General features: G+C 37.0%; 2 protein-coding genes across 2 annotated transcripts in view; both read left to right on the top strand.

Annotated features, from left to right (window-relative positions):
* The window catches only part of LOC149542258 (binding protein), a 153,767-nt gene that overhangs the window by 87,246 nt on the left and 53,394 nt on the right, over nt 1–13,127 (top strand). The window lies entirely within an intron of this gene.
* On the top strand, nt 11,946–12,861 carry LOC149542259 (uncharacterized). Its single transcript, XM_089796185.1, has 2 exons — nt 11,946–12,153; nt 12,260–12,861. Exons 1-2 carry the CDS (start codon nt 12,004–12,006, stop codon nt 12,641–12,643), a joined length of 534 nt encoding a protein of 177 aa, XP_089652311.1. The 5' UTR covers nt 11,946–12,003; the 3' UTR covers nt 12,644–12,861.

The following is a 13,127-nucleotide window of genomic DNA, read 5'->3' as shown; positions in this document are numbered from 1 at the left end:
GAAATGGGGAGATGGGGTTCCCTTGCCTCAACCCCCTGGATGTGGGGAATAATCCTTGTGGACTCCCATTAACTAAGATGGATGCTCGATAATCTCTGAACATTCCTCCAACCCACTTGACCCATCCTTCATAGAATCCAAACCTTCTCATTACGCTTTCTAAGAATCCTCTATCCACTTTATCGTAAGCCTTCTTGATGTCCAACTTTAACAACATATACCTTCTTTTGTGAGTTCGTGCTGAGTGTATTGCCTCATGAGCAATGATTATACCATCAACAATGTTCCTGTTTGGAGTAAAACCACTTTGTTTTGGCAAGATGAGCTTATTTAGTATTGTCCTCAAGCGGATAGCTATGATCATGGAGATAATCTTGTAAACTGTGTTACAGAGTGAGATTGGTGTGAAGTCTTCAAAAGATGATGGTTTCTCTTTTTTTTGGAATTAAGGCCACCTTTGTATTATTAAAGTCTTTCAGGATGAAACCGTCACGACGTGACTCCTCAAATACTAATAGTAACTCCAAACTTAGTGTCTCCCTGAATTTATGATAAAAACACACTTGAAATCCATCCGGGCCAGGTGCCTTATCGCTCCCAAGATCAAAGACTGCTTTTTTAGTTTCTCCAATGATATCGGCTTCATTAACATGTTGTTATCTTTTGCAGTTACCAGTTTAGGGATGTTGTGTAAAATCTCCCTTGGCTCTTGACCTCTATCTTCTTCTATACTCCACAGACTTGAAAAGAAGGAAATTGCTTCATTATTGATTGCAGTTGGGTCTTTGTATACTATGCCATCCACTCCTGAGATGGAAGTAATTCTTTTAATGGATCTTCGAGCCTTGACTGAGCAGTGGAAGTACTTGGTGTTTGTTTCCCCTTCCTTCAACCATGACGCCTGGCTTTTTGTTTCTAATAAATTTCCTCTCTATGTAAAGTTTCTTCGTATCTCCCCAACAAATCTTTTTCAGTTAAGTAATCAAGATCATCCATTTCTTCAGACATTACTTTGCAATTTAGAGCTTCCAAAGTACTTTCAATTTCATGTTTTTCCTTAAAAATATCCCCAAAGCATTTGGCATTCCAAGTTTTGAGTTGTTTGATGTGTTTGATTTTTTCAAAGAATTTGAAGGCCTCATTACTGTCTTTCACCGGAGCAGATTTCAACCAATCTGAAACCATTTCCACAAATCCCTCTGCTCTTAACCACATTTATTCAAACTTGAAAGGATAACTTGCTGGGACCCCATCCTTATGTATTGATAAGGCCACTAGAAAGTGATCTGATCCGGAAATGCCCAAAGTCTCCACTTCAAAGATTAATTGAAGAGAGTTCCAATTTCCTTCCATAAAAAACCGATCCAATTTCTCAGTTATGTTTGAGAAACCTTTCCTTCTGTTTGTCCATGTAAAAGGATTGCCTTTATTTACAACCTCCCATAGCCCATTTGCTAAAACGAATTCCAAAAAATCTTCTTGAGCTTCATTGATCTTTACCCTAACTCCCCTCTTTTCCTCAGGAGAAAGGGTTGCATTAAAATCGCTAGTAATCACAATCGGTAGTGTGTTATTGCAACATATAAATTCTGAGAATTCTGTCCAGATCTGTTTTTTATCCATCGTTTGGGTAGGCCCATAGACAAACATCAGCAGCCCTGAGAAAGTAACCATGAGGGCATTGAAAGACATGACTTGCCAGAATCTATGTTTATGAACAGGAGCCAAACTTATGGTCCTAGGATTCCACATAATCTCTAGACCACTGGAGGCTCCAATCGCATCTGAAAGGAAACCCAACCACTGTTGTCTGCCATAGAGGCATTTGACCGCATCCACCACTGAAATTTTAGTTTCCTGTACACATTCAGCATTTGCTTTTGCCTGATCCAAGCCTCTTTTGATCAGGCGTGTTTTGCTAGGGTCATTGCAACCCCTAACGTTCCAAGTTCGAAACTTCATTGTGCCTTGGGAGTGACTGTGTCTCTCCCAGATTGTAGTTTGGTCTAACATAGTAAAGTTTGGCCTTTTGAATTACCAACATCTTCTAGTAATTGAACAGTATTTTTCTTCCCTTTTGAGACAAATAGGTTTGGTTCAGAAAATTGCACTGATCACATGAGACCATACTCGTATATATACATGTCGATATGCAGAATACTGATATGAATATGTACATTAATATAGTCTGAATTTCATAATGGAGATGGCAACATTCAGAACTGCCAATGTATATTATTATTGAAGTAATATCTCAGATTTGAATTCAGTAAACAATCATATTTATACTGATTGTTACAGATTGCAATAGACTTAGTTAAAGTCTTAATGGCATTAGTTCTTGTTATGACTAATCACATCGGGTGTGACCATTCCACCGAACAGGTACATTAGTGAATGGACATGTCTCCATTTGGAGACATGCCCATTCACCCATGTACCCGTCCAAAATTATATATATATATATATATATATATATATATATATATATATATATATATATATATAGTATATGCCTCTCGATATTGCAACATAGAAATTGATTAATGTGTGTAGATCAAAGGCAATATAGACGCCAATCTTCAATAAATATTTATCATCATTTGCATTTAGTTTTATATATACTGTGCAACACTTGTATACTTCATTGGCATTGACTGTACCTATAGGAAACATGCATAATTCAGTAGTGAAAAGGAAATCTGTAAGTAAACTTTACATGGTATCATAGCTTGGCTAAGGAAAGATCACACTAAGTTTATTGAGTCAGATTTTTAGTTCAAGACAAACAATCCTCTCTCCCTACAAAATGACAAACATAATGAGATTCGAGCATTGCCTTGGAAGTGCTGATAATTTCGAATCTTGGAAACTTCGAGTAATGATGTTGTTAAAAGAAAATAAATTGGAATCATTTATAAAAGAGGACAAAGAGGAACCTAAAGATGATCTTGAGAAATCAGAATGGATTGTGAAAAGTGAAAAGGCAATGAAGATAATTGTATATATTGTTCAAGACCAGATAGTACCTATTGTGGAAAAACATACCACAGCTTATCGTATGTTTCAAACTCTTGAAGATGCATTTATAATCAATAATACTGGCAGAAAACTTGTTCTTAAAAGGCAGATGAATAGTGTAAGCATGAATAAAGGAGAAACTATAAATGCTTTCTTTATGAGAATCACAGACTTAAGAGATCAATTATCTGTACTTGGTTATGAGATTGAAAATCAAGAGTTATCCTTAATAGCATTAGGAGGACTTCCAAACTCATGGGAATCCTTTGTACAAGGCATAAGTGCTAGGTCTAAAATCCCTAAAATGGATCGTTTAAGATCAGATTGTCTTCAAGAAGAATCAAGATTAATGATTAAGGGAAAACGCAAAACCCTAGATGAAGATGTTCAAGTTCTTAATACAAATGCTCATAAGAAAGGAAAGAAGAAAAACAACAAAAGGAAAAGAAATTTTCATGGAAAAGGACAATCCAAACAGAAGAAAGATTTGTCCAAAATCCAATGCTTTAGATGTGATCTATATGGACATTATGCAATAAATTGTCCCAATAGATCTGAACCTCAAGCATCTTTTGCAAAATTTGAGAAGTCAAATGAAGGAGATGAACATGAGAAATATGCTTTCTATTCTGCATTATCCAGCCAAATATCAACAAAAAGGAATACATGGATAGTTGACAGCAGGTCTTCTAGACACATTACTGGATATCAGGATAACCTAGAAAGCATGAAAACAGAAACATATGAAGTTACAATTGGTGATGACTTTGCACACTCAGTAAAACGAATTGGGACCTGCACCATAAAATTGACATCTGGAAATTCTATTCAGCTTTCTGGAGTTCTCTATGTACCAGGTATTAAGAGGTATTTAATATCTATATCCGCTCTTGAAGACGATGGTTAAAAAATTGCTTTCATGGAAGGGAAAGTACTAGCATGGCCTAAAAATTCAACCATTAAAAGAGCTCTAACAATAGGAGTACGACAAGGACTATTATATGGGCTATGTGCTAAGACAAACCTTGCACTTGTACATGAGACCTCTGATTCAAATGAAATATGCCATAGAAGACTAGGTCATATCAACTTCCGTGCCCTAACATCAATGGAGAAGGTAGTAACTAGAATGCCCAAGTTAAAACATATTCACAATGAATCATGTAACGGTTGTGCGTTAGCGAAAAACGCTAAAAAGCCATTTCCCCATAATTTGAGCAAAACTAAATAGGTGTTGGAACTTGTACATTTTGATCTATGTGGGCTCATGTTTATACCATCTATAGGAGGATTCATGTACTATTTGATATTTGTTGATGATTTTTCAAGAAAGAAATGGATATACTTCCTTAAATGCAAAGAATCTGAAGAGATTCTCTCTATATTTAAAGAATTCAAAACTATCACTGAGAACTCCTCCGGTAAGAACATTAAAATTTTGAGAACAGATAATGGAAAGGAGTATACTTTTGAAATATTCAAAGAGTTCTGCAAACTCACTGGGATTAAGAGGGAGTTCACAATCCCTTACAATCCTCAACAAAATGGGGTTGCTGAAAGGAAGAACAAAACTATTGTAGAAGCTGCTCGGGCCATGATTTTTGATCAATACTTGAGTATGTCCCTCTGGACTGAAGCATCCAACACAACAATCTATATTCATAATAGATGTCCTCACTCACATTTGGACAATAAGACTCCTAAAGAAGCATTTTCTAGAAAGAAACTTGACATCAATCACCTAAGGATATTTGGATGTCCTGTATACATTCATGTACCTAAGGAGAAGAGGGCTAAGTTAGAATCTTCTAGAAGAAAGGGTATTCTCATTTGTTTTAGTAAAATGGTAAAAGGATATAGAGTCCGCATTCTTGGATAGAAACAAATAGAACTAAACAGAGATGTCATCTTTGAGGAAGACATTGCTTTTAGAAGAGCCAAAACCTCCGATGAACTAGATACATTTGATATATCTCCAGAAGAGATTCTTGCTCTTGAGATTTAGAGGGACTTTCTTGAAGAGACTTCCATTGAAACTGAAATCCTTCCAGAGACTCAAGAAGAGAGTCTTGATCACACTAAAAGGCCACTTTGGGCAAGGAAAATAATACAGGAAGGAGATGAATTTTCAGCCCCTTCAGGAACCTTTCGAGAAAGCAAGAGACCTAGAAAATTGACATGTAATGCTTTCGTATGTGAGAGCTTGAATCCTAAACCTTCTAGCAATTCTGAAGCACTTAAACATCAAGCTTGGAAAGACGTCGTGGTGGAAGAATACCAATCTATACTAAAAAATGATGTTTGGGAGATAGGTCCTAGACCTAAAGAAAAATCTGTTGTGTTTTCAAAATGGCTCTTCAAAGTTAAGTATGCTGTAGATGGCAGCATTGAAAAACATAAAGCTCGTTTTGTGGCTAGAGGTTTTTTTCAAAAGGAAGGAATTGATTTTGAAGAAACTTTTGCACCAGTTGCCAGGTTCACTTCTGTTAGAGCTGTAATAGCCATTGCAGAAGCCAAAGGTTGGAAAATCCATCAAATGGATGTAAAAACTGCTTTTCTTAATGGAAAGATAGAGGAAGAAGTATACCTGGAACAACCAGAAGGATTTGTAACTCATGATGCTGCTTCTTATGTTTGTAAATTGAAGAAAACTCTATATGGACTTAAACAGGCTCCCTGAGCCTGGTATGAAAGGATTGACAAATGCCTTTTAAGTCTTGGATTCACCAAGAACCTGGCTGATCCAAATCTCTACTTCAAAGTAATTAAAGGTGATATGTTAATTCTAATTCTTTATATTGATGATTTTCTGATTACAAGGGAAGAACACCTTATTAATCAGTGTAAGAAAGATTTGGCTGCTGAATTCGAAATGAAGGATTTAGAAATTCTCCATTACTTTCTTGGTTTGGAAGTACGTCAAAAGTTTGGTAATAACTTTCTACATCAAAAGAAGTACACTATTGATATTTTGAAAAGATTTGGAATGTGGGACTGTCGACCCATGTCTACACCTATGGAAACCAATCTTCACAAGCTAAAGGAAGCAAGCGATGAATCCAAACTAGTTGATCCCACCTTATACAGACAGATAATTGGGTCCTTGATGTATCTTGTAAATGCTCAACTTGATATCTACTATGCAGTGAATGCATTAAGTTAGTTCCTGTGTGAACCTAGTGAGATTCATCTTGCTGCTTTGAAGCACATATTGAGGTATCTTCAAGGTGCTATTTTGTATGAACTTAAATATGAGAATACCAGCTTGGAATTACATGGATATACTAATTCTAATTGGGCTGGATGTGTAAAAGATCGAAAAAGCGCATCAGGATGCTGCTTCAGTTTAGGATCAGCCATGATCTCTTGGATATGTAGAAAGCAAGCTTCTATCGCTCAAAGTTCTACTAAGGCAGAGTATATTGGAGCAGCTATGGGAGCTCGAGAAGCAGTGTGGCTTTGGAAGTTGCTTTCAAACTTGTTTGGTGAACCTTTGAAACCTACTATGATTCATTGTGATAATCAAAGTTGTATCAAGTTATTTGTGAATCCAATATTTCATGATAGATCCAAACATATAGAGATTCCTTACAACTACGTAAGAGACATAGTGGAAAGAAGAGCTATTCAATTATAATATATTAATATAGGTGATCAAACTGCTGACATTCTCACCAAGGCTCTCCCTAAAGTGAAAGTTGATCATTTCAAAAAGAAACTTGGCTTGATTGAAATGTAAGTTTATGAGATTGAGTCTCAACTTTGTAAAATTTGTATTAATTAAATAAAGATGTTTAAAGTGTAAACTCTTTTGTCATATGTGTGACTCTATGACTCATGGGCCTACCCTATGTTCATTATTTAAGGAGATAATCTTTTATAATGGAATATTGATTCTGATAATATAAGGTGATGACTATTATTAGATTACTATCATGATGAATATCATGCGACTTGATATTCAAGGAAAGATCATGTTAGTTAAAAGAGCATGTTGATGGATATCATATGACTTGATATTTGTTGAAGATTAGTATGTTCAAATTCATGGTGGATATTATGTGACTTAATATTTATGGATGTACCATGATCTGGTATGGTGTATATCATGTGACTTGATATCTTTGTACTCACCATAACTGAAAAGAAGATCATGAGACTTGATTTTCTTATATATATCTCGAGGATATTACTTATTATAATGAGAAAATTCATATGCATTTTGTCTTCCCTAGCTGAGAGGGAGTGTTGAGATAAATAGCTTTGGTTCAGAAAATTGCACTGATCACATGAGACCATACTCATGTTGATATGCAGAATACTGATATGTATATGTACATGAATATAGTCTGAATTTCATAATGGAGATCGCAACATTCAGAACTGCCGATGTATATGATTATTGAAGTAATATCTCAGACTTGAATTCAGTAAACAATCATATTTATACCGATTGTTACTGACTGCAATAGACTTAGTAAAAGTCTTAATGACATTAGTTCCACTTATGACTAATCACATCGGGTGTGACCATTCCACCAAACAGGTACATCGGTGAATGGACAAGTCTCCATTTGGAGACATGCCCATTCACCCATGTACCTGTCCAGAATTATATATATATAGTATATGCCGCCTGATATTGTGACATAGAAATTGATTAATGTGTGCAGATCAAAGGCAATATAGATGCTGATCTTGAATAAATATTTATCATCATTTGCATTTAGTTTTATATATACTGTGCAACACTTGTATACTTCATTGGCATTGACTGTACCTGTAGGAAACATTAATAATTCAGCATTGAAAAGGAAATCTGTAAGTAAACTTTACCTTCCCCTTTTCAGATCACCCATATTGGCTTTATTTGATTTTGCTTTGGTTTGTTTTGTAGATCACCTTTCTTCAATTCCAATCTCATCTGCGATCCCGAGAAGATCTTCTTCATTATCCTTAGGGATTCATGTCTCCTTTGACAACTCCCTTTTCTCCCGTGGATCTCTGTCATTTCAGGCCTCTTTGTTTGGGACCGAAATTAAGTCAATTGATGGGCAAGCTTCCCCACTATTTTCAATGGCCCCTGCTTCAAACCCTGTTGTTCCACCAATCACCATTGCGGCAACTTTATAAACTAGTGTTTCCCACCTTTGTGAGTTCAAATTAAGGTTTGCTTCAACATCCTTGAGTACATTCATTGGAGATCCGGTCCTTTCCGAGATCAAGTTTTCCAAGTCAACATTCTTATCCTTTGTTGGAGAGCCTCGACCTCTGCTGATTTGGTCGAACATTGTCATTAATCTTGCTTCCATTATTTTTTCTTCTTTTTGAAGCCTTGAGCATTCTTGTTTCGTATGCCCCCATTCCTTGCATGAGTCGCATTTGTCCAGTTGTTCTTCAACTTGGATTTCTTGTCTTTGGATTCCTTCAGGAGTCTTGATTTCTATGGCTTTGGGAAGGAGCAGATGCATATTTCATAAAATGCATAGTCTTGCATAGATGCTAAAATCCTCCTTGGCTATTGCCTCATCAAACTTTATGAATTTTCCCAATTTATTTCCAATTGATTCAAAACTTTCTTCTGCCCAATATTCGTGGGGTAGATTATATAGTTGTATCCATATTGGAATTTCCTTCGTCACCTCTTTGGTCGGATCAAAATTTGGTATCTATTCTAAAACCCTGTGGGATCCATTAGATGGGGTCCTCCTAGCAGGATTCGCTCCTTTTCCTATGCTGAGCTAGTGGTAATGAGGTAGAAACCATTGGGCAGGGTTTTTATTAAGATGTTTTCGCCCCATTTGGAATCAACCCATCGCCTATTTTTCTGATAGGTAGGCCATTTCCCGCCCCATTTTAAGAAAAAGGCTCGGTTTGTCAACACTTGAGTGTTGGCTCTCCAAATCTCAGAATCGACACAAAGATCAATGGTTTTATCTTCATGAATATGGGGTCCCTTTTTAGGGCTTGGTGATTTCTAGGGATAGGGCTTTTTTCGCCAGATTTTTCTTTCCTTTGATCTATGTCCCTTGCTTGTAGTGTTGATAACTGGGGCATGCACCCATTGATTCTTTCTTGTGCTCTTATGGTTGAAGGAAATTTCCTCCCTTTGCTTGTTCCACTTGAGATTTGGCTGCAATCGTCCATGGACCTGATCTTTCCGGAAATTCTGTTCCATTCTGGCATGGTTAGGGTTTATCCCTTTCTAGTTTTTTGATTGTTTCCATTTATATTCATGGTGATAGGGCTGTTTTGCCTTTGTTCCAAAGATCTTCTTATGCCTGATCTTGCCCAATCACGCCGATTCTTCCCATTTGGCTTTAGTCTCCAATTGTGCTCAGCGTCCCAAATTTTGACTCAGCTCTGTTCCTGCTCCCAACCTCTCTCCCAAGCTCACGCCATTCCATTCCTATCAATATGAAATATTATCACTATAAAAAATGTTTACTAAGTAAACAAATCATAATTATTATAAAATAAATACTAAGTTACACGGGTACCCCTCCCCCCCCTCCGGACCTCGAACTGGTTCGAACCGGATCGAGATTCTAGTCCGGTTCGACCAAGGTTCGCCCAGGGTTCGATTTTCGAATCCTGGTTCGAACTCGGGCGGACCAGGCTGGGAAAATCGAACCAGGTTCGAACCCAACCAAGAACCTGCCCACGGACGCGAAATTAAAGTTATTTATTTGCATTTTTAAATAATTTTTGGGGTCCACGTACCCTAAAAAGGTGTTATGAATTGGTTTTTTGCTCTCTCATAGTCATTTGTTGTTTCTAAATAGGTTGTTTTGCCTTGAAGGAGAGCACATAAGTTTTTGAGCAAGCATTCGGTTGTGCAAGGAGGAGTTTGAAGATTGACTTGTTGGTGTTCTTGAAGTGTTTGTGCATCATTTATACACATTTGCAAACTTGCAATGGCTGGAAAAGGACCAAGAGGTAAGATCTTATTCCATTTACTATTGTTTTGTTCTAGTTTTTCCATTTTTTTTTCATTTCTCTTTCAATCTTCATATGTTCTAAGTTCTTGAATCTTTTCCATTATTTCAAAATTCGTCATTTTCTTGCATATAGATTATGAACATATATCTAATTAGTAATTTATTGCCATAGGGAAAGGTTCGAAAGTAATGTCATCTACCTCTTCATCAATAGGCAACACCGAACAAAGAATGGAAACCAACTCTGATTCTCCTCTATGGAAGTATGTAGACATTATAAAACCCATTCTAGGAGGTGGTGCATTCCGTTGGAGATGTCGAGGATGTGATGTAGAAAGAAATAGTTCTTATTATCGTGTGGTAGGCCATCTATGTGGTTATACTGGAAGAGGAGTCAAGAAATGCCCTGGCAAAAATGGTGTCCCTATACCAAATCACACCGTGTTAAAATATATTGAAGAGCATGAGGCAGCAGAAGAGAGAGAAGGACACAGGGCAATAGAACTCGGTAGTAGTAGCAATAAAAGTAAAAAAGCTAAGGGAATGCAGTCCCCCTCAGATGTTATTGTACAAGACCATCCCTTCTTCAATACTACAATGGACACTGACACTGAATCTGTCCCCATTGTACACAAAAGAAAGGGGCCAATAGAAACTTCTTTTCAAAACAAGGCTCGGGATATTGCTGACATTAAGGTGGGAGGATGCCTCTATGCAAATGGGTTGTCTTTTAATGTTGTCCGCTCTCCGTTTTGGAAGGACATGTTGAGGGGTGCCAATGAAGCTCCAAAAGGGTATTGTGGCCCCGGTTATGAGAAAGTGCGCGCCACCTTGTTGGATGATGAGGTCCAACGGGTTGAAAATCAATTGAAGCCCATAAGGGACTCATGGGTTGAGACAGGGGTGACAATTGTTTCAGATGGCTGGAAGGATTCTAGGAACCGTCCCTTGATCAATGTCCTTGCGGTGTCCCCTAAAGGGGCAATGTTTCTAAAAGCGGTGGATTGTGAGGGCAAAGTAAAAGATGGGCCATTTATTGCTGATATCTTAATTGAGGCCATTGAACAAGTGGGTGCAAGAAACGTTGTCCAAGTCATAACGGACAACGCAAAGAATTGTAGAGCAGTAGGTTTGTTGGTTGAATCACGATATCCACATATCTTTTGGACACCTTGTGCAGTCCATTCACTCAATCTTATGCTACAAAAGATTGGGAACCAAATTGAGTGGATCAAAACAGTGTATGAAGAGGCTGAGGACATACAAATGTTTGTCACAAACCACCACATGACTTAATCTCTTTTCAGGAACTACTCAAAATTGGAGCTATTGAAGGTAAATGAACTTGAACTCAAATTAGTAATTTAATTTTTAATATTTGACAATTTCTGATTTTTCATATTTTACTTGTGCAATTGCCAATGTGTATACTTTTCTTAGTTTTCTAAAATATGTATCTAATAGTTGTTTTTTGCTCTAATTTATGTCACAGGTTGCTGAGACCCGTTTTGCATCACATATAATCGTCTTAAGACGACTTGTGCAAGTGAAAGATGCACTTCAAGGTATGGTAATCAGCAACAATTGGGGTGTATGGAAGCAAAAGAACACTGAAAGGGCAAACAAAATAAAGGATAGGCTACTGGCTGACTCATGGTGGGAACGTGTGGAATATCTCCTTAAGATCACCGAGCCCATTATGAGCATGCTTAGGTACACTGACATGGATAGGCCTTGCCTTGGAGAGATCTATGATGGCATAGACTCAATGATTGAGAAGATCAGGCAAGTTATAAATGAGCAGGAGCAAGATCCCCAAGAGACCTTTTTCAAACAAGTGCAAAAAATTATTGATGAAAGATGGAACAAAATGACCACTCCATTACATTTGCTTGCCTATGCCTTGACCCCCAAATACTATAGCTCACAATATTGTGATCTACTAAGAAGGTTGCCACCATACAGAGATATGGAAGTGTCTGACGGGTACCAGGCAGCATTTAGAAGAATATTTCCTGATGATGATATAAGAGATGTAATCATGGATGAGTTCATAGCATTTGTCAATGCTACAGGTCTAAGTAATGATGCTCTTCGTCATCGGTTCAAGAAGCATGCTCATGGTTGGTGGTACCTCCATGGCCAAAAATTCCGAACATTGCAGCCCCTTGCAATCAAAGTTATATCACAAGTAATTTTTATTTTTTTAAAAATTAGCTCACTTTATGTTCAAAAGAATTTTTTAATAAGATTGAATTAATTCCTTTTTAATTGCCTACCCTATGTTGTCTTTATAGGTTGCTAGTTCTTCTGCATCAGAAAGAAATTGGAGCACCTATTCTTTCATCCACTCGGTGAAGCGCAATAGGTTGCAATCAAAAAAAGCCGAGAACCTGGTATTTGTGCATAACAACTTGCGCCTTCTTTCACACAAGAGTCAAGAATACAAAGAAGGGGAGACAAAGAAGTGGGATGTAGATGCAGAGATTGCGGACTTGGATGCTTCCACTGCTGCGCTTACAATTGATGATTTTGATAACTTTGATGCCAATACCATTGTTGATTCTGCTGCTGATCCCATTGGCCTTGGTGCAAGTAATAGCGTAGGCGAAGAAGGAGGAGATGAAGAAGAAGATGAAGAAGAAGAAGACGAATATGAAGAAGATGAAGATGAAGAATGAAGAACTTAGAACTAGAAATTCAGAATTTTAATAGATTTTCATTCTATTAGTTACTGTTAAACATTGAACGTGAAACAATGACACTTGAACTTGATATTTTAAATGTTTTGAATCTTTCATCTTTGATGTTGAAGTTGATTGAATTATGTTACTATATGATGGTATGCTCACCATGATACATTGATATGTTATTGTTTATGCTGTTTTAAAGTTTTAAATGTGTTTATGGTACTATGCTACATTCTAATTTTAACTCATGCTTCAAAAAAATGTATATATATATATATATATTTATAATTTTTACATGTTTTTGTACTAACGAACCCAAACGAACCCAAACGAACCCAAACCCCTTTCCAAAATTTCGTCGAACCAGCGAACCGGTTCTCGAACCCGAACCCGGAACCGAACCACGAACCGGCAACTTAGAATAAATATATAAACCCGTTTCATATCCTTCTACAAATAAATTGAATATAGACAA

Source organism: Cupressus sempervirens, chromosome 8 (assembly GCF_028749045.1).
Source record: "Cupressus sempervirens isolate cs-2001-9-10 chromosome 8, ASM2874904v1, whole genome shotgun sequence".
Lineage (NCBI taxonomy): Eukaryota > Viridiplantae > Streptophyta > Pinopsida > Cupressales > Cupressaceae > Cupressus > Cupressus sempervirens.
The sequence above is the reverse complement of the archived record's forward strand: the minus strand, read 5'-3'. Positions and strand labels throughout refer to the sequence as shown.

Bases quoted from the DNA above. Each gene is read 5' to 3' on its own strand.
- LOC149542259 (XM_089796185.1), top strand. From the start codon at position 12,004: ATGGATGAGTTCATAGCATTTGTCAATGCTACAGGTCTAAGTAATGAT. The intron at 12,154-12,259 runs GTAATTTTTATT...TTGTCTTTATAG, and splicing joins CAATCAAAGTTATATCACAA to GTTGCTAGTTCTTCTGCATC.